Source organism: Cebus imitator, unplaced genomic scaffold (assembly GCF_001604975.1).
Source record: "Cebus imitator isolate Cc_AM_T3 unplaced genomic scaffold, Cebus_imitator-1.0 Scaffold427, whole genome shotgun sequence".
Classification (NCBI taxonomy): domain Eukaryota; kingdom Metazoa; phylum Chordata; class Mammalia; order Primates; family Cebidae; genus Cebus; species Cebus imitator.
The window spans coordinates 266,125-292,431 of NW_016107742.1; the positions used below are offsets into that span (position 1 = coordinate 266,125).

Consider the following 26,307-nt stretch of genomic DNA (forward strand, 5'->3'; position numbering starts at 1 on the left):
TTTTTGTATTTCAGTAGAGACGGGGTTTCACCATGTTTCTCAAGCTGGTCTCAAACTCCTGAGCTCAGGCAATCTGCCCGCCTCCACCTCCCAAAGTGCTAGGATTACAGGCATAAGCCGCCATGCCGGCCCATATTCTATATTCCTCTGATATTCTATATTCCTTTGAATCCCCCACAACTTTTAAACAGTGCTTAATGCATGGAAGAGGCTTATAAATAATTCACCTGAAATTCTATTACCTATTCTAACAGAGGTTAGAAAATGGAATGCCAAGCCAGGCACGGTGGCTGAGGCCTGTAATCCCAACACTGGGAGGCCGAGGTGGGCAAATTACTTGAGATCGGGAGTTCGAGACCAGCCTAGCCAACATGGTGAACCCTGTCTCTACTAAAAGTACAAAAAATTAGCCAGGCGTGGTGGTGCACACCTGTAATCCCAGCTACTTGGGAGGCTGAGGCACAAGGATCACTTGAACCCAGGAGGCAGAGGATGCACTGAGCTGAGATGGTGTTACTGCACTCCAGCCTGGGCAACAGAGTGAGACTCTGTTTTGAAAAAATAACAGTTAAATAATGAGGACAAAAAAATCCACTCCTGGGCCAGGTGAGGTGGCTCAAGCCTGTAATCCTAGCACTTTGGAAGGCTGAGGCAGGAAGATTACTTGAGGCCAGGAGTTCAAGACCCGCCTCTACAAAAAAATGTAAAAATCTAGCATGGAGTGGTGGCACATGCCTGTAGTCCCAGCTACTGAAGAGGCTGAGGCAGGAGGATCACCTTAAACTCAGGAGTTTTAGGTTACAGTGAGCCATGATCACACCACTGCACTCCAGCCTAACAGACAGAAGGAGATTGTCTTTTATAAACCAAAACAGGCTGGGTGCAGTCTCACACTTATAATCCCAGCACTTTGGGAGGCTGAGGTGGTGGATAACTTAAGGTCAGGAGTTCAAGACCAGGCTGGCCAAATTGGTGAAACCCTGTCTCTACTAAAAATACAAAAATTGGTGGGGCACGGTGGCTCATGCCTGTAATTCCAGCCCTTTGGGAGGCCAAGGTGGGTGGATCATCTGAGGTCAGGAGTTTGAAACCACACTGACCAACAAGGTGAAACATCTCCAAAAAACAAAACAAAAAAACAAAAAAATACAAAACTTACCTGCTCATGGTGGTTCGTACCTATAATCCCAGCTACTCAGGAGGCTGAGGTGAATCACTTGAACCCAGGGAGCAGGGGCTGCAGTGAGCCCAGATCATGCCACTGCACTGCAGCCTGTGCCACAGAGTAAGACTCCGTCTCAAAACAAAAAAAAAAATTTGTTTAATGTCCAAACTACATCCTCTCTACCAACACTGGTGACCATTTAGACTAATGGAGATAAAATGACCTTCATGTAAAAAAGTATCACTCTTCCAATTCTCATTTAGTATATTTACTTATAACAAATTTAAGTAACCCTTGTCGGGTAGCAAATGCGCTGTCATTTTCCATATGTGTTTTTCCTGTCTGCTCCTAAGAGGTGATCTCTTCAAATGAAGGAGGATTCCATGGCATGCTCTCTAGCACTTGACATAGGTGTTTTGTACATGGTGGGCTCAAATTTTTTGAATTTGCATTTTCCAGAATGTAACATCTCATGGTATGTTTTTCTTAACCCTTTTGCAATGATTCCAAAAATTCTACCCACTGATAGGTAAGTAAAGGAAAGCCCAAGTTGTTTAAAAGTTTTGTATTATGTCATACAAACTGTCTTCACATACAAGTGCGTTAAAAAACTTTTTCCCTCTTCCTCCTCCCCAAACATCACAGTAGACCAATTTTTGCTAATATATGACAAAGTTGAAACATATGTCCCCTGTGAATTCTAAACAGCTAATTCTAGACACTAACATCTGGATCTTATAATTTCCTGGTCTGGTATGGACATGAACAGTTCCAGTGCCTTTCAACTTATCCCTGAATTTTTCTTTTCAAAGTTCTAGGCAGTAATTAATTTTAATGCCCTCAAATTGGATAAAGCTGATTACTTAGAGCTTATAAATTAGGTACACTTTATGACACTAAGAATAGAGCTATGACTTATGCACATAATACCTGTCAAACTAGCACCTCCAATAGAACTCTTCAGTTCTAATGGATGGACTAATTAATACAAGGATTTAATATATGACAGTGATAGTCTTAAAAACACCTATTTGTTATTTTCCTTATATATAATCCAAATTCCCTTCTATCCTTCTGGCAACATTCTCTACTGCCTGACAACCTTAATTATATGGTGTTGGCCAGGGGCAGTGGCTCATGCCTATAATCACAACACGTTGGGAGGCCGAGGCAGGCAGATCACAATGTCAGGAGTTCGAGACCGGCCTGGCCAATACGATGAAACCCTGTCTCTACAGGAGAATCACTTGAACCTGGGAGGCAGAGGTTGCAGTGAGCTGAGATTGTGCCACTGCACTCCAGCCTGCGTGACAGAGTGAGACTCCATCTCAAATAATAACAATTATTATTATTATAATTCTTATATAGTGTCAATTTCTTGCTTGGGCCAGGTGGTGGCTCATGCCTGTAATCCCAGGATATTGGGAGGATTGCTTGAGCCCAGGAGTTTGAGACCAGCCTGGGCAAAATAGTGAAACCTCCTGTCTATTAAAATGCATATATATATATATTGCTTAATGCTAATAAAAATTCCCTAGGTCATTAGTAATAAGCTATGGCATTAAACTTAAAAGGCGCTAAACCAGTTTAAATGTAAAACATTCTCATAATAGAATTGCACTGTATTTCTTTTCTACTTTTTGATGCTTTTCCAAAGTGCTATAGTTCCTGTGAGATTTTTGTCCTGTACAGAATAAAATTCTAGGTCTTTCATTTTTGGATGGCTTGAGTACCATAAAGCATGATTTATTTGGTAACAAAAATGTTTCCAGGAGCTTCAAAAGGGACCACTACTCAGAGCCAAAAAGGTTCCAACAGTCACTTTTCTTTAAATCTAGAACATTTATCATCAGTTTATAAAGAAAAACACAACTCTCTCCTACTTCCTCTAATAAAAATGGAAAATATTAAGATGAGCTGCGTGCTTATCAAGAGGTGCTACACAAAGTCATCTTCTTAGTTTCTAGTTGACACGAACGTTGCTTCAGTGACATTTAATACTCAACATGTGATACATTACTCTTAGCACTTTTGCATTCTCCACATATAACAAGGTCAGATATCAAAACAGTCCTGATCTTAAAACAGAGAATTCACTACCAATATTTAAAGCTGTTTCTTCCTAGGACTACAGTTTCTCAACTATGCACAGGAAGCAAAGTGGTATTCCCTTAGGATAAACTTGGTCAAGGCTCAGATAACCCTGAGGTGAACTTAGCAAAGTCCTTGTAAAGAAATCTTCAGATGAGACGCCACCTATGTGAATTTTAAAGCTTTAAGAGTGACCCATAAAACAGAAATAGGAGATTTTGTTAGGGCACTGAGTCTAGTGATTGTCCACGTCAATCACTAGACTCAGTGCTCTAACAAAATCTTTTTTGGGTAAAATTTTACCCAAACCCCTGATGTCTCTTCTGTATGGAAAACACAACCAGCGATGAAGGGCCGGAAAAAAACATCTTTTCACTGTAGCTCTTCTACAGAGCACAAAGTAGGAGGAGGCAATTAATATACACACGTTGGGTGTGTACCTGTGGGGAAAAAATTAACATGTACAAGGTAAGGGCTGACCCAACTGCAAATTTTGATTGAACATGTTTAGTAATACAGTTATGATTCTCAAAATGTCTATCTTTGCAGGTAAAAAAAGAAAACCCTGAAATGAGGAGTAAATTAACTTCCTAGGAGAAACCTTCATCACATTTTATATGCTTCTGACTGTTCTCACTCATCCCAGTGCATTTGGGTAAAATGTGCACTTCTTAGAAAAGCCAAGCTTGTACTGAGAATACTGTTCTGAGCCTACCTTTTTAAGTTCCTGCAAACAGACAGCCCAACTTTCCCACATCTCACCCTCCAGTCTACAACAGGAGGCAGCCCCACAGTATCTGCTGAAATTTGGCACTGATCTCATTAGCCCTGATTTCCCTACATTATTTTTTTTTCAGTCTCTAGGAAGCATAGTGTGAACGGAAGAGACTGAGGTCTTTCTCTGGGATAGTCCCAGGAAACTGAAATTGAAGGATAATATGGAGTGCAGGGCAAAAAACTTCCCTTGTGAACTTAGTCAATCATACATGGTATACAAACATATTCTCCTGGGTATAAACAAATTACATTAATTAATATCAGCGCAACAGAACCTAAAACATTGGTAGAGCAAATTCTAATGTGACAATTTAAAAGCAGACAGTGCTCCACTGGGTTAATAAATCATACTTAACAGACAATACTTTAAATACCACATCATTAAAAACTCCTAGTAGGCGTGTCCCTCTTATCAGTTATTTTTAAAACAAGGGTCCTAACAGGAGAAAGAGCAAGCACCATGCTCATTACTGCAGGTTACTGGACTGCTTTGAAACAGCACTGCAGTTCACAGATAAAAACTTCACATCTTCTCTTCAAGTTACTGAATCTTTCTTCTTCCGGAATGGTGATTTTAGCCTCTTCCATACACTGTTTTTGGGCTTAGATTTTTTCTCCATGGCCAGTACTGCTTCCTTTTCTTTCCTACGTATCTCCCGTACAAGGGCATGGAAAACATCATCAATGTAGTAACGGTATGCAGCAGAGGTCTCAAAAAAGGGACAGCTGAATTCTCGGGCCAATGCCAAGCCTTCTTCCTTGGTGACCTTTAAAAGCAAAACATGAGAAAAAGTTGTCCCAAAACCTGAATGCACCACCACCTTAACAGAAAGCTTCTCAACTCTGGAGGTGTTCAAGCAGATAGCACTGATTTTTATAATTCTGGGAGGCTAGATTACATGACTTCTAAGGTTTCTTTTGCCTTCAAATAATATGATTCCATTTCTAGTCTATTTTCGAGATTTTTTTTGGAACAGAAACAGTTATAGATATCAAATACACAATCTTAATTCTTCCCACACTTTTTATTTTAAGAAAGAAAAGGCCAGGCACAGTGGGTCATGCCTATAATCCCAGCACTTTGGGAGGCCAAGGTGGGCAAATCACCTGAGGTCAGGAGTTTGAGACCAGCCTGATCAACAGGAAGAAACCCCATCTCTACTAAAAATATAAAATTAGCCAGGTGTGGTGGTGCATGCCTGTAATCCCAGCTACTCAGGAGGCTAAGGCAGGAGAATTGCTTTATCCCAGGAGGCAAAGGTTGCAAGTGAGCTGAGATCATGCCATTGAGTAACAAGAGTGAAACTCCGTCTCTCCAAGTAAAAAAAAAAAAGAAAGAAAAATAGGCTTGGTTTGGTGGCTCGCACCTATAATTCCAGAACTTTGAGAGGCTGAGGCAGGAGGATTGCTTGGGCCCAAGAGCTTGGGACAACATGGTAAGACCCTATTTCTACAAAAAAATTTTTAAAAAATTAGCTGGGGTTGGGCACAGTGGCTCACAACTGTAATCCCAATACTTTGCAAGACTGAGGCAGGTGGATTACCTGAGGGTCTGGGGTTTGAGACCAGCCTAGCCAACATGATAAAACCCTGTCTCCACTTAAAAAAAAAAAAAAAAAAAAAAAGCTGGGCATGGTGGAGGACACCTGTAATCCCAGTTACTCATGAGGCTGAGGCAGGAGAATCGCTTTGGAGCCGGGAGGTGGAGGTTGTAGTGAGCCGAGATCATGCCACTGCACTCCACCCTGGGTGACAGAGTTAGACTCCATCTCAAAAAAAAAAAAAAAAAAAAAAAAAAATTAGCTGGATGTGGTGGTATACATCTGTGGTCCCAGCTACTCAGGAGACTGAGGTAAGAGGATTGCTTGAGCCCAGGAGGTCAAGGCTGCAGTGAGCCATGTTTGCCCCACTGCACGCCAGCCTCAGTGACAGAGCAAGACACCGTCTCAAGGAAAAAAAAGAACAGCTGGGTACGGTGGCTCACGCCTGCAATCCTAGCACTTTGGGAGGCTGAGGCGGGTGGATCATGAGGTCAGAAGTTCAAGACCAGACTGGCCAACATGGTGAAACCCCATCTCTACTAAAATACAAAAATTAGCTGGGCGTGGTGGCAGCTACTCAGGAGGATGAGGCAGGGGAATCACTTGAACCCAGGAGGCGGAGGTCGCAGTGAGCCGAGATTGCAGCACTGCACTCCTGCCTGGGCAAGAGTGAGACTCTGTCTCAAAAAAAATTTTTTTAATAAAAATAAAGAAAAAAGAAAAAGAAACACAAGGGAAGGGAGATACATACTTACACTAAAATATTGAAAACTCTTAGGAGCCCATAATTGACGTATCTAATTATGGATATTCCATAATTTCTACTTTTGGACAGTTAGGCTGTTTCTCATTTTCTGCTACCATAAATAGCTTTGCAATGAACATGTTATATATAAATCCCTGAAAATTTTTTCCCAATGGGGATTAACTGAGAAGCATGATGAATCTGACTACTACCGAACTACTTCCAGCCAGGTGTGGTGGCTAACACTTGTAATCCCAACACTTTGGGAGGCCGAGGCAGAAGGCTCACTTGAGGCCAGGTGCTCAAGACCAACCTGGGCAACATAGTGAGATCCTGTCTCCACAAAAAGTAAAAAAATTAGCCAGGAGTGGTGGCACACACCTGTGGTCCCAGCTACCCTCAAAGCTGAGGTGGGAAGATTGCTTGAACTGGGGAGGTAGAGGCTGCAGTGAGCTGTAGTCTCAATCTCACTGCAACCTCCACCTCCCCAGCTCAAGGAATCCTCCCACCTCAGCCTCCCAACTAGCTGGAACCACATGTGCACGTACCGCTATGCCCAGCTATGTTTTTTTGTATTTTTTTGTAGAGATGGGGTATCACCATGTTGCTCAGGCTGGTCTCGAACTCCCGAACTCAAGCAGTCTGCCCACCATGGCCCCACAAAGTGCTGGGATTACAGGCGTGAGCCATCTCACCCAGCCTGATTTCTAATTGAAGGCAAAAGAATCTGTAAGCCAAGAAACAAAAATGACTTATTACATAAGATTATAGACAGTATTTTCTTCTCTATCCTCACCTGTCTTAGCTGTTTGAGGTCCGACTTGTTTCCCACAAGAACCACAGGTGTATCATCAGTACGTCGAACTCGATAAATAAGCTGTTTAAACTCACGAACTTCATGGAAACTTCGACGATCCGTGATAGAGTAACAGATAATAAACCCTTCTCCTGCCCTCATATACTGGTCCCGCATGGCTGTAAACTCTGCCTATAGGGAAACAAGGGACATTATGTGCTGATACAACCTAGCACTACTACACACACAATTAGCTATTTATTTCAGATTTTTTAAAATGCATGTCAATTACCTGCTATCCTGAGTCAGAGTGCATGAAAAATTAAGAGAGATAAACTAGTGATCTTCTCTGCATAGGCCTTCCCCTCCCCTTTACTAGAGTAAAAAAGCCTTTACTCATAACATTCTGGGATTTAATACCTGTCCAGCTGTATCCAAAATGTCCAGATTGGCAGGCTCATCATCAATACGGATCCTGATTTTATAAGCATCTTCTGCAGGAGGGAAGAAAGGTGTACTATAAAGTCATAAATGCAGGAAGAAATGCCTATTTAAAACTCATTTTACAGAGTAGTAGATTCAACCCAAATTCATTAAATGCCCAAATTTTCTCAGGAAGCATGCCCAGCCTAATTCACTATTTTCTAAATAATCGACAGTTTTGTAATTTCTCTTTTCTGAAAGCAAATTTCTTTATGCATATTATTATAGTAACCTTAGAAAACACCACTCAACATTTTATTTACTTAACAACTGCTGTTTACATCTCAATGTATTTCCTTTTAACATTTTTTTCTTGAATTCTTGCTTCTGACTCTTCCTCAAAGATGAAGAGCCAACTAAATCAATGCTTCTCAATAATTCATTAGGATTAGTGAGTTGTGAAATCTAATTAATGGGCTGAGACCAGCATTAAAATAAACAAGCAGAAACTTAATAAAAGTAGAAAATACCAGAGTGGGCCGGGCGCGGTGGCTCATGCCTGTAATCCCAGCACTTTGGGAGGCAGAGGAGGGAGGATCACGAGGCCAAGAGATCGAGACCATCCTGGCTAACATGGTGAAACCCCATCTCTACTAAAAATACAAAAATTAGCTGGGCATGGTGGCACACGCCTGTAGTCCCAGGTACTTGGGAGGCTGAGGTGGAAGGATCACTTGAACTTGGAAGGCGGAGGTTGCAGTGAGCCGAGACTGTGCCACTGCAGTCCAGCCTGGCAACAGAGCAAGACTCTGTCTCAGAAAACAAAACAAAACAGAGTGGGTCAGGTACAGGGGCTCTCATGGCTGTAATCCCAGTGCTTTGGGAGGGCAAGGGGAGATCACTTGAGCTCAAGAGTTCGAGACCAGCCTGGGCAAAAGAGCGAGACCTCACCTCTACTAAAAAAACCGAAAATATTAGCTGGCACAAGCCTGTAGTCCCAGGTATTTGGGAGGCTGAGGTGGGAGGATCACTTGAACCCAAGAGGTCCAGACTGCAGTGAACCAAGATCACACCGCTGCACTCCAGCCTGGGCAACAGAGTGAATCCGTGTCTCAAAAAAAAAAAAGAAAAAAAGAAAAGGAAAGAAAAAGAGGTAAGTAAAGTTACATAATATTTTAGTTACATATACACGTGTACTTGTGTATATAATTTAATACATACATATGCACACATTCATATACTCTTTTTTTTTTTTTTTTTTTGAGACGGAGTTTCACTCTTGTTACCCAGGCTGGAGTGCAATGGCGCGATCTCGGCTCACCGCAACCTCCGCCTCCTGGGCTCAGGCAATTCTGCCTGAACCTCCTGAGTAGCTGGGATTACAGGCACGTGCCACCATGCCCAGCTAACGTTTTGTATTTTTAGTAGAGACAGGGTTTCACCATGTTGACCAGGATGGTCTCGATCTCTTGACCTCGTGATCCACCCGCCTTGGCCTCCCAAAGTGCTGGGATTACAGGCTTGAGCCACCGCGCCCAGCTGTACTTTTTTTTTTTTTGAGACAGAGTCTTGCTCTGTTGCCCAGGCCGGAGTGCAGTTGTGCGATCTTGGCTCACTGCAACCTCCACTTCTTGGGTTCAAGCAATTCTCCCAACTCAGCTTCCTGGGTACCTGGGATTACAGGTGTGTGCTACCACACCCAGCTAATTTTTGTCTTTTTTTTTTTTTTTAATTTTTTTATTTTTGGTAGAGATGGGGTTTCACCATGTTGGCCAGTATGGTCTTGAACTCCTGACCTCAGGTGATCTGCCCACCTTGGCCTCCCAAAAGTGATGCGATTACAGGATTACAGCATGAGCCACCACACTAGGCCTTGTATGCTTTTACATCTCTACTAGTTACAATGTAAAGTTTTTCTGAGTTTATAGCCAGAGTTTGAAACCAAATGCACTAAACTATAAACTCAAGGAGAACAGAAACCGCATCTTTTTGTTCACCACTGTACCCACAGGCTAAGCAGTGCTTGACACGTAACAGAAACTCAGAAGATGTAAGTATGTGCTTTTGAGTCAGACAATATTGTCAGGAAAGTAGTTAACTGGGGGAAAATTGATTAAGACAGATAATTTGGGCTGGGCATGATGGCTCATGCCTGTAATCCCAGCATTTTGGGAGGCTGAGATGGGTGGATCACGAGGTCAGGAGTTTGAGACCAGCCTGGCCATTATAGTGAAACCCTGTCTCTAATAAAAATACAAAAATTAGCTGGGCATGGTGGCAGGCACCTGTAATCCCGGCTAGTCAGGAGGCTGAGTCAGGAGAATCTTTGAACCCGGGACGTGGAGGTTGCAGTGAGCAGAAATTGCGCCACTGCATTCCACCCTTGGGCCACAATGCGAGACTATGTCTCAAAAACAAAAACAAAAACAAACATAACTCTTACAGGAGACGAGTATTTGAGTTTTACTTTAAAGAAAGGAAAAGATGCTTCTGGAGTTCTCAAGTAAATTATCATAGGCCCTAAATTTATTTTATTCCTAGAACTCCCACCGTAATTTGAATTTCTGAACAATGTTCTAAATTTGATATAATACATGAGAAAGTCAAGAACTTCTTCTATTTTTCCCAATCCCTGGAATCATCTACTGTATAAAATGACCACATCCAAGGCTGGGCAACCACAAAACATTATTGGCTTTGTGGGAAACAGAGCAGCAGAGGCCTGATCCAATGGAAATCCTTCCTAGAGAACTAGGATCATGGCAAAGAGTATCACATACTGAAAATAATAGTAATATAGCTGACTTTCTGCCCTCTCCCATCCCCATACCCATTTTTCTTTCATATTAGAATATAAACTCTTAGAATCAAACGGGCTTCCTTATGGTTTAGGAATGACAGTAATGTTCTTACTCTTTGTCGAGACTAGCAATTAAAAAAACAAAAAGTCAAAGCAAACAAAATGACTTTTCTACTCTACTAGCATTCTGCATCAAGAGTTAAGGACTATCGGCCTGGCGCGGTAGCTCATGCCTGTAATCCCAGCACTTTGGGAGGCCAAGATGGGTCGATCACCTGAGGTCAGGAGTTTGACACCAGCCTGACCAACATGGAGAAACCTCGTCTCTGTTAAAAATACAAAGTTAGCCGGGCGTGGTGGTGCATGCTTTTAATCCCAGCTACTTGGGAGGCTGAGGTAGGAGAATCGCTTGAACATGGGAGGCAGAGGTTATAGTGAGCTGAGATCCCGCCATTGTACTCCAGCCTGGGCAAGAAGAGCAAAACTCCATCTCAAAAAAAAAAAAAAAGTTAAAGACTATAAAAGACAGCAGGGTCGGGTGCAGTGGCTCATGCCTGTAATCCCAGCACTTTGGGAGGCCGAGGCAGACAGATCATGAGGTCAGGAGTTCAAGACCAGCCTGGCCAACACAGTGAAACTCCAACTTTATTAAAAATACAAAAAATTAGGGCTGGGTGCAGTGGTTCACACCTGTAATCCCAGCACTTTGGGAGGCCAAGGTAGGCAGATCACAAGGTCAGGAGTTCAAGACCAGACTGGCCAACGTGGTGAAACCCCATCTCTAAAAAAATAAATAAATAACTAAAAATAAAAAAAAATACAAAAAATAAAACGGGCAGTGGTGGTAGCAGGCACCTGTAATCCCAGCTACTCAGGAGGCTGAGGCAGGATAATCGCTTGAACCCAGAAGAGATCACGCCACTGCACTCCAGCCTGGGTGACAGTGTGAGACTCTGTCTCAAAAAAAAAAAAAAAAAAAAAAAAAAGATGTGGGAGAAGGCATTACTATACGATGAACTTAAGATATAAGGAAGTAAATGAAGAGCTCCAAGTGCAAGACGTCCAGGCTCCCCTCATCTGGGTTGTAAGAGTTCAGCAGCTGGCTCTACTTGTTTTTCTGCTTCCTTTTGTGGAAGTTCAAACCAGCTGACTCACAGTTACAGAGTCAGTCTCAAGTCATGCCCTTAGAGAAGTGACAGCAAGAAAAGGCTTCGTTGAGTGGCCTATATACAACCAAAAAAAAAAATACAACAAAGAGAGTTGTCCCATTAATGTTCAATGAGAGACAGAGACTAAAATAAAGATGGCTTATGACATACAGAGTTAATTCTGGAAAAAAAGAAATATTCACTTGCTTACCAATTGTTGATACCCTTGTTTCTAAATAAATCAGAATTAGACTCCAAAAAAAAACCTCAAAATATAAACAGTTATCATTAAGATATTTTTATGGGGTATATTTGGAAACACAGTGATGATCTGACTTACCAATGGTGGGATCATGATCTTCTGGGAATCGGTGACTGATGAACTGCATGGTCATGGCTTCAACACAAGAAATAAAAGTCAAATCCTCACAAAGGTGACCCACAGAGAGAATTTTAAGTATTAACATTGCAAGAGAGCCAATATTCCATCTGGTCATTTAAGTACTTTTCATCCACACTTCCTGGCAAATGGAAAATGGCACCTACCACTCTTCCCTACGCCACCAGCACCCAGCATCACTAGTTTGTATTCCCGTGAGAGCCCAGGGGGGCTGCTGCAGCCACTACCAACAGGGCGAGTTCCAGAATCCATTGTCCTCTTGGGGCCTTCCTGGGCTGCCCCGAGGAAAAGCCACCTAGAAAAGGAGGAGGAAACGCTTAATCCAGGATGGAGACACCACGGCGGCAGTCCTCAAGCCAGTGCCTTACCTTTCCATACATACTCTGGCCTGTCCCTCTTGCTCACCACTGCACCCTTTCTGGTGGCTCTAAGAAACCCCCCACATCTTCACCCTCCCTCCTAGACAGTTCAGTCACATGACACATCACAGGTTTTACTTTTTCCAAAGAGAAACATAAAAAGATACAAAGAAATTTAGATCCCGGCACAGTAGGGACAAGGAGAAAGTTTTGGGAAGAAAAGGATTCCGCCCCTTAGGCCACAGGGGTCCTCTCCCGTCCGCGGTACCCGGAGGTTCCACCCCCTCCCCATTCTCCTCCGAGACCCCTCCCGGCCCCCAGCTGCTCCTCCACCGCCAGACTCCCCAACCCTCTGCCTCACAAGCCAATGCCCTGCTGCCCCTGCCGGTCAGTGGGGCCTGGAAGACCACGGCCTGTCGGGTCACCCACCTCGTCTTCCTTCCCTCGCAGAGGATCCAGTACTGACCTGTGACCCCTCCCGCAGCTGGGTAAGATGGCGCCACCGGCGCCGTCGCGGATGGAGGGGCAGGGCCACCCCATGACGCCCCGCAGCCTGCCCCGCCTTCTTCCCGCCTCTTCCCACCCCTTCCCACCCCAGGTCCCTAAACCCAGTTCCGGGACTCACCGCTAAAGGCCTTCTGGTCACCTATCCAGCCTAGGGTGTATGCACGCACAGACACGGGTAATCAGGAGTGGAAAGTAAATTATTTACACAAAACCAGAGAGGACGTGATGACAGACATGCAGTGGCACTAAAAACATTAACAACTTACCCAGAGTTGTTTGCTGCTTGTGAAACAAAACGAAACTAATTTGGCATAATACAGTAAGAGGAAGTGAGGAAAGGGGCACTCCCCAAATCCTCCTAACACAGGATTGGGATCAAGATAAATGCTTCTTTTTTTTTTTTTTTTGAGACGGAGTTTCACTCATGTTACCCAGGTTGGAGTGCAATGGCGCGATCTCGGCTCACCGCAACCTCCGCCTCCTGGGTTCAGGCAATTCTCCTGCCTCAGCCTCCTGAGTAGCTGGGATTACAGGCACGCGCCACCATGCCCAGCTAATTTTTTGTATTTTTGGTAGAGACGGGGTTTCACCATGTTGACCAGGATGGTCTCGATCTCTTGACCTCGTGATCCACGCGCCTCGGCCTTCCAAAGTGCTGGGATTACAGGCTTGAGCCACCGCGCCCGGCCGATAAATGCTTCTTAGCAGAAAAATCACTTTCCCAAAGGGGCAGCCACAAAGACTTTGGCTATTGAAACCTCAATTCATTCTCAAAAACTAGGTGTTCACACTTCCTAATCAGAGTTCTATATTTTAAACACATATAAGACAAACAAAACCTTGTTTTAAACAGGCTATTTAGGTAGCACAGGTGCTAGAAGAAACACACTGGAAAGTTGTTCTGATGCAGCTATGTCCACAACTGTTTTTGTTTTTTTTTTTAATCGTCCCCCACCCCCACTCCCACAACTGTTATTTTTAAATGTCTTTCTGGGCCAGGCACGGTGGCTCACGGCTGTAATCCCAGCACTTTGGGAGGCCAAGGCAGGTGGATCACAAGGTCAAGAGATCAACTATCCTGGCCAAATGGCGAAATCCCCTATTAAAAATACAAAAAAATTAGCAGGGCATGGTGGCACATGCCTGTAGTCCCCATTACTCACAGGAGGTGGAGGTTGCAGTGAGCCTAAATTGAGTCACTATACTCTACCCTTGCAATAGGGCAAGACTCCATTTCCCAAAAAAAAAAAAAAAGGTCTTTCTGGGTGGATCAATTGAGGTCCAGAGCTCGAGACCAGCCTGGCCAACATGGTGAAATCCTGTCTGTACTAAAAATACAAATTAGCCAGGCATGGTGGTAGGTACCTGTAATCTCAGCTACTCAGAAGGCTGACACTGGAGAATCACTTGAACTCGGGAGGTGGAAGATGCAGTGAACCAAGACTGCACCATTGCACTCCAGCCTAGCCAACAGAGTGAGACTCCATCTCAAAAATAAAAAGGCTTTCCAAGAGTAATCTATTTCCTTTAAAATCTGCTTCATTCACTGGGCGAGGTAGCTCACACCTGTAATCCCAACACTTTGGGAGGCTGAGGCGGGCAGATCACCTGAGGTCAGGAGTTGGGAGACTAGCCTAACCAATGTGGAGAACCCCATCTCTATAAAAATACAAAATTAGTGGGGACATGATGGCTTGCACCTGTAATCCCAGCTACTTGGGAGGCTGAGGCAGAAATGCTTGAACCCGTGAGTCAGAGGTTGCAGTGAGCCAAGATTGCGCCATTGCACTCCAGCCTGGGTAACAAGAGTGAAACTCCGTCTCAAAAAAAATATAATAGGGCTGGGCATGGTGGCTCACGCCTGTAATCCCAGCACTTTGGGAGGCCGAAGCAGGTGGATCATGAGGTCAGGAGTTCGAGACAAGCCTGACTAACATGGTAAAACTTCGTCTACTAAAAATATAAAAATTAGCTGGGCGTGGTAATGCCTGCCTGTAATCCCAGCTACTCAGGAGGCTGAGGTAGGAGAATTGCTTGAACTCAGGAGGCAGAGGTTGCAGTGAGCCAAGATCACGCCACTGCATTCTAGCCTGGGCAACAGAGTGAGACTCCATCTCAAAAATAAAATAAGCTTCATTCATGAAGTCTTTTTAACAGTCTGTTAAATAAAGGAGGGCTAAAATATGAAAATGGAACTTTAAGGGTACATTTTGCAGTTATAGAACTCTTGGAACTATATGTAAACCTTGAGGTCTGTATATGTATTTTTCTGATAATGTTATATTGCATTATGCTATGAGTAAAAAAATTTATGAATTTTAGTGGATGGATGGGTTGTGGAAGAAAACAGAGAAACCACAAACAGAATATTTATACATTTATTTATAATGAAATTATGGTCTCAATATTTACAACATATAGGAAACCAGAGGATAAATTTATACAAAGCCAGCCTGCAAAGTATTCAGTATCTCAAACTACTCCTGGTTCAGCAGACTAGCTCCTTCACTTTCACACATCAATATTTGATACAAAAAAGTTCTTTTGGCAAAACCTGTAATGCCAAGAAAAAGGACAAGTTGCAATTTCAGTCATTAAGTCCAAAGTCCTACTGCAGGCAGTCAGATCTCTCCATTTTAGCTGCAACCAGTTCTGAGAGAGACAGACTACTGTGTTTCATTTGTGTGATGAGTTCTGACCAGTTTTAGTCAAGAATTCTTGTTTTTCTCTGACCCAGCTGAAGACAGGATCTTAGAAGGGCAATAAAAACAGCAATGGCTATGAGACAAATGTGCTTGAAGGTGCCAGCTTTGGATCACCCCAATTAAAAAACACAATGAAAAAATAACTTCATTTTCCTATCCAGGATCCAGCTATATCCAACAGTTTTAAATGAGACAGGATTTTCCAAAACAGAAATAATCCAAAACAAAACAGGGATGCAGATCTGTCAGAATTAAATACTGAAAAGAACGGTCTAAAATCATTTCCCCACTAATAACAGTAAGGCTTTGTAACCAGTTATGTATCAAAATTGACCAAACAGTACTAAAATACAAATAAAACTTTCTTTCCGTCAGAATTGGGGCTATTCATTTGGAAGAGGCTGGACCAGGTCAAACGTGTATGGGAACGACCCTGTTTTAGGATGCTTTGTTGGACAAGCACATTTAACCAACTGTTAAAAAGCTTCTGAGATAAATTTGTGATTCTAATTAAATTTTAAGATTCTATGCCACCGTAGAAATAAGGATTTTTTTTTTTAAGGAACCCCTTTAAGAAAGGGGGCATTGAATCTCTAACTTCTGCAAAGATCCAAGATGGTTCCCAGCACAGGCCCCAGAGTCTTGTTAAATCAAATGCATGCATTATTGCTAAGAAGAGTCACCGAGGGTCAAAGCTCTGTTCCACAGTTTCCTAGGGAGCCATCCAGAATGGCATCTGTTGTTTAGCTCGTGGTTGTGATGAAGGATACTGGTATCCCAAACTCCAGCCCTGTGGAAAACTACTTGCATTTTTATGACCTCCATGTTCCTCCTCTTCATCAGATGAATCTGCAGCATAAGCCACCAAGCCAAATCCCTTCTCTGTAGTTTTCATCTTCTTAGCTGGATAATCTAGAATAGAGAAAAACAACCCCAACCCCAGCCCCACCAAGGAAAAAAAAAAAACAACAAAAAAAGATAATACCATAAATTCGTTAATAAAAAAAAGATGTTAATTTTAAGTGGTTAGTTGGACACCATTTTGAGGTCATAGGGTCAATGGTCACCCAAAAACGTTGAAGATCACACGAAAAACAGCACCAGCATCAGCAAATGTGAATCCACCAGAACCATGTAAGAAAACAGAGAAAGAAAAAAGAAACACAAAAAAAAGAAAAAAGAAAAAAAGGAAAGTTAGCAAGTGAGTCTCTCGAGGGCTGATATTTCACCTTTTAAAGAGTTAAAAGAAAAGAAGTTAAGAAAAGAAAAAAAATGAATTTTCTTCTGTTCATTTTTATGACTACAGGCAAAGAACAAAAATATTCCATATACGTCTACAGGATTTAGAGTTCTGGGATGCTAAAAAGCAACATTTTCCTAACAGCCATAGACTGACCATTACTGACCAATAGAACAACAAGGGGAGGTGTGGCTCAGCTCCCAATACAAAAGCAAAATCAATTTTTAGGAAGTCCGTATCAGATGAACTCCAGGTATTCACACAACACAGGCAACAGGATTTTGAAATGACCTAGCACTGGGTCATTTCCCACTAATACTAGGGAATTAGTATTCCCTAGGGGGGTTTTAATGTCACTGATGCTATGTATAAAATAAGTTGACTAGCTCTTTCCTAGACACATGTTGGTTGGAAATAAAAGGTTGTCCATATACAAGTTTTTTTTCACTATTTTCTTTTTTTGTTGAGACAAAGTCACTCTGTTGCCCACGCTGGAATGCAGTGGTGTCATCTTGACTTACTGCAACCTCTACCTCACAGTTCAAACGATTCTCCTGCCTCAGCCTTCCAAGTCACTGGGATGACAGGCACGTACCACCAAGCCTGGCTAATTTTTCTATTTTTAGTAGAGACGGAGTTTCACCGTGTTAGCCAGGCTGGTCTCAAACTCCTGACCTCAGGTGATGCGCCCGCCTCGGCTTCCCAAGTGCTCGGATTACAGGCGTGAGCCACCGTGCCTGGCCCAAAAGTATTTTCATTAGCCAGTAGATTACAGAGGTTGGATTAAACACCTGAATGAACATCAGGTTAGAAAACTAATAGCTTTATTTATTTATTTTTGAGACAGAGTCTCACTCTATTGCCCAGGCTGGAGGGAAGTGGTATGATCTTGGTTCACTGCAACCTCCACCTCCCAGGTTGAAGCGATTCTCCTGCCTCAGCCCCTCAAATAGCTGGGATTACAGGTGGCCCCCACCACGCCCAGCTAGTTTTTTTTTTTAGTAGATATAGGGTTTCAGTATGTTGGCCAGGCTGGTCTTGACCTCCTGACCTCAGGTGATCCACCCATCTTGGCCTCCCAAAGGGCTGGGATTACAGGCGTGAGCTACCGTGCCCGGCCGAGAAAGCTAATAGCTTTAGACCAGTCTTACTTAGTCACTCCCCTGTCCCCCAGCTATACCATACTCACCATGGCTCCCTGTTAAGGTCCCAGACCCATTCCTTTCATCAGACTCTGTTTTTATTCCAGTCACTGGAAAGGCTGGTGGAGGCATCAATTGCCTATGGGAAGATAAAATAAAACTTTCTTTCAATTTAAATTTTCTTAACTTATCCTGTGGAAAAGAAGTAGGATTAAGTCTGCAGACAATCCTTCAAATTCATTTTAACCATTAATTTCAACCCCTTCCACCTTCTCCCAGTCCCTTTATAAAAGTATATAAGCCCTGTCTACACAGCAATTGCCATGACAAAAATTGAATGAACTGTTACAGAAAGAACTCAGCTCCTTTCTTATGAAGGTTAACATACTAAGAAAAGAAAGGAAAATTCAAGCATTGCATGTATGGCAGGCTCAACTCCCACATTCACGTACTTCCCATCCATGATATTCTAATGACTCTAAGGCAGCAAAAATAGCTGGATTATATAACACTTCTGTTACTGTCTACCCTTAGGAAAATGGCCAAGATGCAGACAGTGGAAGTCAAGAAAGATGTCTGAACAAGAAGTAAATTATTCAAAGCCAAATATAACTGCTTCTATGTCTGAAAAAGGCCTATCGTTATATTTTTCTTCATTGCACCAATTACAACAAACAGAAGCTTATTTCATTCAAAGATTTCATTTCAGTTTCAGAACATTTAAGCTCATACCAATGATCATTAGTCTCACTAATGGTGCATACAAATGACATCTGAATACATCTGTATAATTATTCCAACTTACCTGTCCCTCTCTCTCTCTTTGCCTGAGGAACTTGCTGGCTTCGATCCTGCACCTTCAATCTCATTCTGACTGGAGAAGCCTGTACCTAAATTAGTCATATGAATGGGTCCATGCTATGAGCAGAAAAATACAGTGGCATTAGCAAATCTACAACTGCTGTATTGACTTTAGCTCCTTAATGTAACTGTCAAGTGCCTCATCTTTCTGATAAATTGTAATAAGTTAAACTGTACTACAAAGCTCTTTGGGATTTGCTGTGTAACTGTAGTCAAAAGTAGGAAATTTATTTTTCTCTGTAGGACTTAGACAGGGACTTTATAATTCATTATGCTATCTATGGCCTACCTGGTTTAACTGACTGCCCATAGTTCAACTGGTTTCTATAAACCTAGTTAGAAACTATAAAAAAATGCTTTGGTTTTGATTCAAGGATTCTGGCAAAATGGAAAGGTACTTCTGATAAAACTGCACCAGAATTAAGAATCTTTTTAACTTTAGTGCCTAACTTTATAATTACATGTTGCACAGAATCACTCCTTTCCTAGCAGTCTGGAGGGGTGGTGAGACTGGAGGGAGAAATCACTCTTTTTTAGGTGGAGGGTAAGAGATGCACCACTGAAAGCCAAGTTTTTTTTTTTTTTGAGACAGTTTCACTCTTGTTGCCCAGGCTGGAGTGCAATGGCGTGATCTCAGCTCACCGCAACCTCCGCCTCCCAAGTTCAAACCATTCTCCTGCCTCAGCCTCCCAAGTACCTGGGATTAAAGGCATGCACCACCATGCCCAGCTAATTTTTAAAATATTTTTAGTAGAGATGGAGTTTCTCCATGTTGGTCAGGCTATCTCGAACTTCTGACCTCAGGTGATCTGCCCACCTCGGCCTCCCAAAGTGCTGGGATTACAGGCATAAGCCACTGTGCCCAGCCTAAAGCCAAGATTTTAAATACAAACCATGTGTTGCTAGATCAATAGCTTTGAGTGAGATGTATAAGAAAGTAAAAACACTCAGAGGCTTTCAAGAGTCTGTTGAATAGGATAAAAAACCTAACCAAAATGAATTCCAGAACGCAGAAATCCTAGTACTGGGAGAATAATGTGAATTTATCTTTTTTAAAGGGAGAATATAGTAGGAGAATAAGATGAAGATAGGAAAACAGGGTATTTTATTTAACCTGGTATCCAAGCAGTCCAGATTCCCGTTCATCTGGTAGCTCCTCAGTGAATCGTCTCTTCTGTGCCTGAGGCTGACTTGGAAGTGGGGGCTGGGGCTGGGGCTGGGGCTGGGGACCAGCAGGCAAGGCAGTTTTGACAGGAGCAGCAGGAATAAAAGGACCACCCATCGGACTCTGGGACCAAAACAAACCAAGGAAGAAAAAAAGTGTGAGAATGCCCAAGGAATATGTAAACAATTATTACAATATACTTTAAGGATCAATAGGTATCATATGAATTTTGCATATTCAGGTCCTTAGTTTCCTTCATGTATAATTTGTTAACAGTATCACCTAGCCTTCTCACCTTCATCCTAGGAAAACGTGAAATCGACAACCTATATACAATGCTTTGAACTTTTAGGAAAACTCTGTTGCGCATTTGGGTTACTAGGCGCAAACATGACTGTTCACAAACAGAACTCCAACCATGATAGTCAATGTGATCAGCTTTCTGTAATAAGCTTTTTGTAATTTGTAAATGCTGCTACTGCTTGTAGAAGAAGCAACTTCATCTGCCACTCCTATAGTTAATACTATGTCAAGATTAAGTCTAACTAATGTTTAAAGATGTTGCTCCAAAAAGGAATAAGGGGTATCAAAAGACAGTCTATGTTATGTAACAATAAGCAGGTCTGAAGAGAAAACTATTATTACTACAGTCATGCATTGCTTAGCGATGGTAATACTTTTTTTGAGACAGAGTCTCAGTCTCACAGGTTGGATGGAGTGCAATGGCATGATCTCAGCTGACTACAACCTCCACCTACCAGGTTCAAGAGATTCTCCTGTTTCAGCCTGCCGAGTAGCTGGGACTATAGGCGTGTGCCATTGTACACGAGCAATTTTTTTTTGTACTTTTAGTAGAAACAGAGTTTTGCCATGTTGGCCAGGCTGGTCTCAAACTCCTGACTTCAAGTGATCCACCTGTCTCAGCTTCGCAAAGTGCTGGGATTATAGGTATGAGCCACTATGCCCAGCAGGAATACATTTTGAGAAATGTATTGCAAGGCGATTTTGTCCTTGAACAGATGTGTATTTATACAAACCTAGATGAAAACAGCCTACTACACAACTAGGCTATGTGGTATGGCCTACTGCTTCTAGGCTACAATCCTGTACAGCATGTTACTGTACTGAATGCTGTAACGCAATGGTATCTGTGTATCTAAACATAGAAAAGGAACAGCGAAAATATGCTTTTTACAGGACCACCATCATATATGTAGTCCATCAGTGACCAAAATGTTACGAGGTGCCCAACTGTACTGATAACACAGCTAACATTTATTGACAGACTGAATCACCTTACTTAATCCTTGCAAACCTTTGAGATTTTTATCACTGTGCCCATTTTATATCTAAGGAAAACCAAACCCTAGACAGGTCAAGTTACATCCCAGTATCACACAGCTCAAAAATGGGAAAGCATGATGAACGCTGGTAATGTAATTCTAAATCCCAACTTTTTTATTTTTTTTGAGATCCAAGTTTCGCTCCTCACCCAGGCTGGAGTGCAGTCATGCGATCCCAGCTCACCACAACCTCCGCCTCCAGGTTCAAGCAATTCTATTGCCTTAGCCTCCTGAGTAACAGATTACAGGCATCTGCCACCACGTCCAGCTAATTTTTGTATTTCAGTGGAGATGGGGTTTCACCATGTTGACCAGGCTGTTCTCGAACTCCTGACCTCAAGTGATCTGCCCGCCTAGGCCTCCCAAAGTGCTGGGATTATAGGCATGAGCCACCACACCCGCATTAACTCCCCACTTTTAACCATGCTGCTGTATTGCTTCTCAATTACAAAGGACTGACACTTAAAGCACGGACCTACAGAGCTGTCTAAATAGAAAAATTAAAATAATTTTGCCCAGGTACGGTGGCTCATGCCTGTAATCCTAGCACTCTGGGAGGCAACAGATCACCTGAGGTCAGGAGTTCATGACCAGCCTGACCAAAATGGCGAAAGCCTGTCTCTACTAGAAATACAAAAATTAGCTGGGCATGGTGGTGTGTACCTGTAATCCTGCTACTCAGGAGGCTGAAGCAAGAGAATCACTTGAACCTGGGAGGCAGACGTTGCAGTGAGCCAAGATCATGCCACTGCACTCCAGCCTAGGCGACAGAGTAAGACTGTCTCAAAATAAAAAAAATAAAGTAAACTTGACTAGGGACCACAAACAAAATTTAGTTCATAGCTGTTTTTTTGTTACATACTGTGCAACCCCCTTCAGTGCTCACAGCCCACTGGTAATGGGGCTGGGCAATGGTTCGAGGCTGCCATTTACTCTGGCATGGGTACACTATGAGAGGCCCACAGAGAAGGACCCACCATAAATCCATGACCATGCTCTCATTAAGTCTCTCCCCTGCCTCCAAGACTGGTATATAATGCATCTGGATTATCCAGACATCTCTTTTCCTAAAATTCTACTTTCATGTTTAAGAAATTGTAAGTATACATTTCTTAAGTTCTGAAAGAAACATACCAGCATTTATAATCCTTAAATTTGAAAAGTTTAGAGTGGGGCACAGTGGCTCACGCCTGTAATCCTAGCACTTTGGGAGGCTGAGGTGGGGGGATCACCTGAGGTGAGGAGTTCAAGACCAGCCTAGCCATCATGGTGAAACCCCATCTTTAAAATAAAAAATTTAAAAATTTAAAAAATTGAAAAGTTTATATGTCTCATATATCACTTACATAATGTTTCCTTCTTTTTTTTTAAACAGGGTTTCACTCTGTCACTCAGGCTGGAGTGCAGTGGCACCATCTTGGTTCACTGCCTCCATGAACTCCTAGTCTCAAGGGACCCTCCCACCTCAGCCTCTTGAGTAACTGAAATATAGGTATGCGCCACCATGCCCAGCTAATGTTTTGTAGAGATGGGGTCTTCCTATGTTGCCTAGGCTGGTCTCAAACTCCTGCACTAAAGCAATCCTCCTGCCTCGGCCTCCCAAAATCCTGGGATTATGTTTCTTTCTAAGATCTGAGTTGCTAACTCAGTTCCAATCACTGACAGATGTGGTGTAAGCAGCCCCATTTTCCTTGAGGGCTTTGTTAACACTGCAAAGGCAAGGTTAGGCAAACAATGGCCAAGGAAATAACAAACTATGATTGTGGCCTGCCACCTGTTTTGTAAATAAAGTTCTGTTGTGGTATAGCCACGCTCATTCACTGAGGTATTATCCAAGGGCTGCTTCTGCACTACAGCCACAGAGTGTAGTAGTTGTGACAGAGAATGTACGGCCCCCTTAAAGCCTAAAATATTTACCATATGACCCATTATAGCAAGTCTGCCCACCACCCCCACTTTAAACAGCTATTTGGTGAGCAAGACTTGTGAAAATATACACTTCAGGATGACATACACAAGTATACACTTATCCAAAATATTCAGGTAGACTGGTGGTGGGAACACAGAAGACAGTAGAAAAAGACATTCTACATTACATGATTTATTTCTGGAATACCACCACTTCACCTTTCTCCAGTTTTTCCTAAATGCAGGAATATCTTGTTGCATATATCCTGGCATCCTACCTGTCCAGTGCTAGCTGGAGGCTGCACTTGTGTTATCGGGTATTGTGTTGGCACAGGTGGGACTCCAGTAGGTAATGCTGGCAAGACTCCAGGTGCTAATGAAACAGCTGGTGGCACTATGCTTGGTACTCCGTAGGGAGGTTGAACTGGCTGCTGAGGAGGGGGAACAACAGGGTAACCAGACTGATAGCCATTGGATGGATAATATGGTGGTTGAGGAGGGACACTACTTATAGCAGAGGGTTGTGTATAGCCTGAGGGGGAAGAAAAAAAGTGTTTAATCAGCTGCAGCAGAATGAGACAATTTATCTGAACATTAAACTTAATATCTAGGGAAGAAAAATACTGAGGCATGAATGGCTTTCCAAATTACCCTAAATTAAAGGGAACATTAATAGTGCCCTGGCACAGTTAGTCTAGCCTCAACTATCACAGTTACACATAACTACACTAGCAAAATATTTTTTAAACACTTCAAGATTTACACACCTGGTAAAGGTACAGCAGTATTAATCTGATTCACAAATCTAGAATATTCAGCATGAACCTGAAAGAGAGAGTGAAACAAATTAACACAGGACAGTCCAAGCTGTGTATTTACAAGGGTCTGATTATATGATTCTAGGAACAAAGCAATTAGGAATTAAAATAAATCTACCCATGTTCCAATCAAATTTAAACTTGTTGAACCTACATTGTTTTTCCCCTTTTTATTGAGACGGAGTCTCGCTCTGTCACCCAGGCTGGAGTGCAGTGGGGCACAGTCTCATATCACTGCAACCTCAACATTTTTTTTTTTTTTTTTTTTTGAGACGGAGTTTCACTCATGTTACCCAGGCTGGAGTGCAATGGCGCGATCCCGGCTCACCGCAACCTCCGCCTCCTGGGTTCAGGCAATTCTCCTGCCTCAGCCTCCTGAGTAGCTGGGATTACAGGCACGCACCACCATGCCCAGCTAATGTTTTGTATTTTTAGTAGAGACGGGGTTTCACCATGTTGACCAGGATGGTCTCGATCTCTTGACCTCGTGATCCACCCACCTCGGCCTCCCAAAGTGCTGGGATTACAGGCTTGAGCCACCGCGCCCGGCCAACATTTTTTTTTTTTTAAAAGACGAGGTTTCACCATGTTGGTCAGGCTGGAACTCCTGACCTCACGTGATCCGCCCACATTGGCCTCCAAAGTGCTTGGATTACAGGTGTGAGCCACCGTGCCCGGCCTACCTCAACATTTTGATAAGGCAGATCTATAAATTATTAAGCCAATTTTGGGAATTTGGAGCATGAATAATCCTGAATCCCCTAAACTAGACTCAATTCTGGAGCATAAAATCACTTAAAAAGCCACAGAAATAAAGTAACTAGGAAATTTCTAAGTTGTTAGTGTAACTGGTGAGACCTCATTCACTCACATTTACTGGGTGACTTGTCCTCAAGGAGCTCACAGTTTAATAAGGGTTTAGTATTTTCCTCATACTTCCTCCCTACATATTAAGTCCAAAACCTCAAGTACCAACAAATTAAAAGATGGGAAAACTACCCAGTACAAGGGTACGTAAATCAGGTGATATGTACAAAAGCAAAACCAAAAAACAGACACAACCATGAGCTACCCAACAAGGCACCAGAGAACATAAGGTTGAACATAATCCAAAAACTGATTTCCTTTAAGTGCTATACAGACAGTCCTAAATTCTAACTTTTGGTTACTTGTTCAAAGAATAAAAACAATGGATAATCAAATAAGCAGTCATCCCCCAAACAGGTCTAATTGGTTTTAAATTATTATAGCTCTACCCTTTAGACTGGAGCTATGCTAATATAAGCCAAAGAAAACCAACACAATGACCAGGTGCTAGGAGGGAGGAGAGGCACGGGATGATTTCTCTCTCAAAGACTCCAGAAGGAACCAACTCTGCCAGCACCTTGATTTCAGACTCTGCTTCCTGAACTGTGGTAGAATAAATGTGTTATTTTAGTTTACCCAATTGCAATAACTTATTATAGCAGTACTAGGAAACTAAACGGGTGAAAGAAATATCTAAGACATACTCCAAAATGGCAATACCTCTTCTGAATGAGTATCAGACAAATACAACTCACTGTTTGCAAAAGATTCTCACAAAGCTTCTTGGCAGCAGCCAGACCTTCTGGTTTGGGGTGACTGCAAATAAATAACCAGGAATTAAAAAGAGAAAAATAAACAAAAGATGCAGAATTCTGCTTTTCATTTTTCATGCTGTTTTACAAATCTACATTAATATATTCACTGTAGCTCAAATCTGGGCCTCTGAAGATCACAAAACAAATACAAAATAACATCATAAGTCTTTTAAGATATAACTACTATTATTACCACAAAAAAAATAAGTTTTTTTTTTCTTTTGAGACAGTTTCGCTCTTGTTGCCCAGGCTGGAGTGCAATGGCGTGATCTAAGCTTACCGCAACCTCCGCCTCCTGGATTCAAGCGATTCTCCTGTGTCAGCCTCCCAAGTAGCTGAGATTACAGGCATGTGCCACCACGCCCGGCTAATTTTTGTATTTTTAGTAGAGACAGGGTTTCTCCATGTTGGTCAGACTGGTCTTGAACTCCCGAGCTCAAGTGATCTGCTCGCCTCGGCATCCCAAAGTGCTGGGATTACAGGCGTAAGCCACTGCACCCGGGCACCACAAATATTTTATCAGTCTTTCTCTGAGTAATGGTACTTCTTAACATAAAAATATATATATAGCCGGGCGCGGTGGCTCAAGCCTGTAATCCCAGCACTTTGGGAGGCCGAGGCGGGTGGATCACGAGGTCAACAGATCGAGACCATCCTGGTCAACATGGTGAAACCCCGTCTCTACTAAAACTACAAAAAATTAGCTGGGCATGGTGGCGCGTGCCTGTAATCCCAGCTACTCGGGAGGCTG

The 26,307-nt window shown here is 42.6% G+C and overlaps 2 protein-coding genes and 1 non-coding gene across 8 annotated transcripts in view; all 3 read right to left on the minus strand.

Moving 5' to 3' along the window:
* Positions 1-2,873: 2,873 nt before the first annotated feature.
* Positions 2,874-12,813, minus strand: RIT1 (Ras like without CAAX 1). 5 transcript variants are annotated; one of them, XM_037731886.1, is made up of 7 exons: positions 12,712-12,813; positions 12,033-12,181; positions 11,827-11,883; positions 7,536-7,609; positions 7,408-7,410; positions 7,116-7,307; positions 2,874-4,800 (listed from the first exon to the last, which is right to left on the minus strand). In XM_037731886.1, the coding sequence occupies exons 1-7, from the start codon at positions 12,783-12,785 to the stop codon at positions 4,570-4,572; spliced, it is 780 nt and encodes a 259-aa protein (XP_037587814.1). In that variant the 5' UTR covers positions 12,786-12,813; the 3' UTR covers positions 2,874-4,569. The 5 variants fall into 5 exon arrangements, with proteins under 5 accessions (XP_037587814.1, XP_037587816.1, XP_037587815.1 ...); XM_037731888.1 differs by having other exon boundaries at positions 12,675-12,785; XM_037731887.1 differs by lacking the exon at positions 12,712-12,813 and adding an exon at positions 12,255-12,514.
* Positions 12,814-15,114: 2,301 nt separating this feature from the next.
* The window catches only part of KHDC4 (KH domain containing 4, pre-mRNA splicing factor), a 21,254-nt gene continuing 10,061 nt past the window's right edge, over positions 15,115-26,307 (minus strand). The window contains exons 8-14 of one of the 2 annotated variants that reach the window (XR_001819482.2): positions 25,497-25,557; positions 23,884-23,941; positions 23,395-23,648; positions 19,815-19,988; positions 18,645-18,729; positions 17,887-17,978; positions 15,115-16,369 (exon numbers count right to left, since the gene is read on the minus strand). Coding sequence is in view for 1 of the 2 variants with exons in the window: in XM_017509957.2 (XP_017365446.1) it covers positions 16,170-16,369; positions 17,887-17,978; positions 18,645-18,757; positions 19,815-19,988; positions 23,395-23,648; positions 23,884-23,941; positions 25,497-25,557 (952 nt within the window). In the remaining variant the exon portion in view is untranslated. Of the gene's footprint in view, positions 16,370-17,886; positions 17,979-18,644; positions 18,758-19,814; positions 19,989-23,394; positions 23,649-23,883; positions 23,942-25,496; positions 25,558-26,307 lie in introns of both variants that reach the window. The other variant, XM_017509957.2, reaches the window with a different exon arrangement.
* LOC119468421 lies at positions 22,068-22,204 on the minus strand. The gene has a single exon (XR_005197101.1). It is a non-coding gene; the product is annotated as a small nucleolar RNA SNORA42/SNORA80 family (small nucleolar RNA).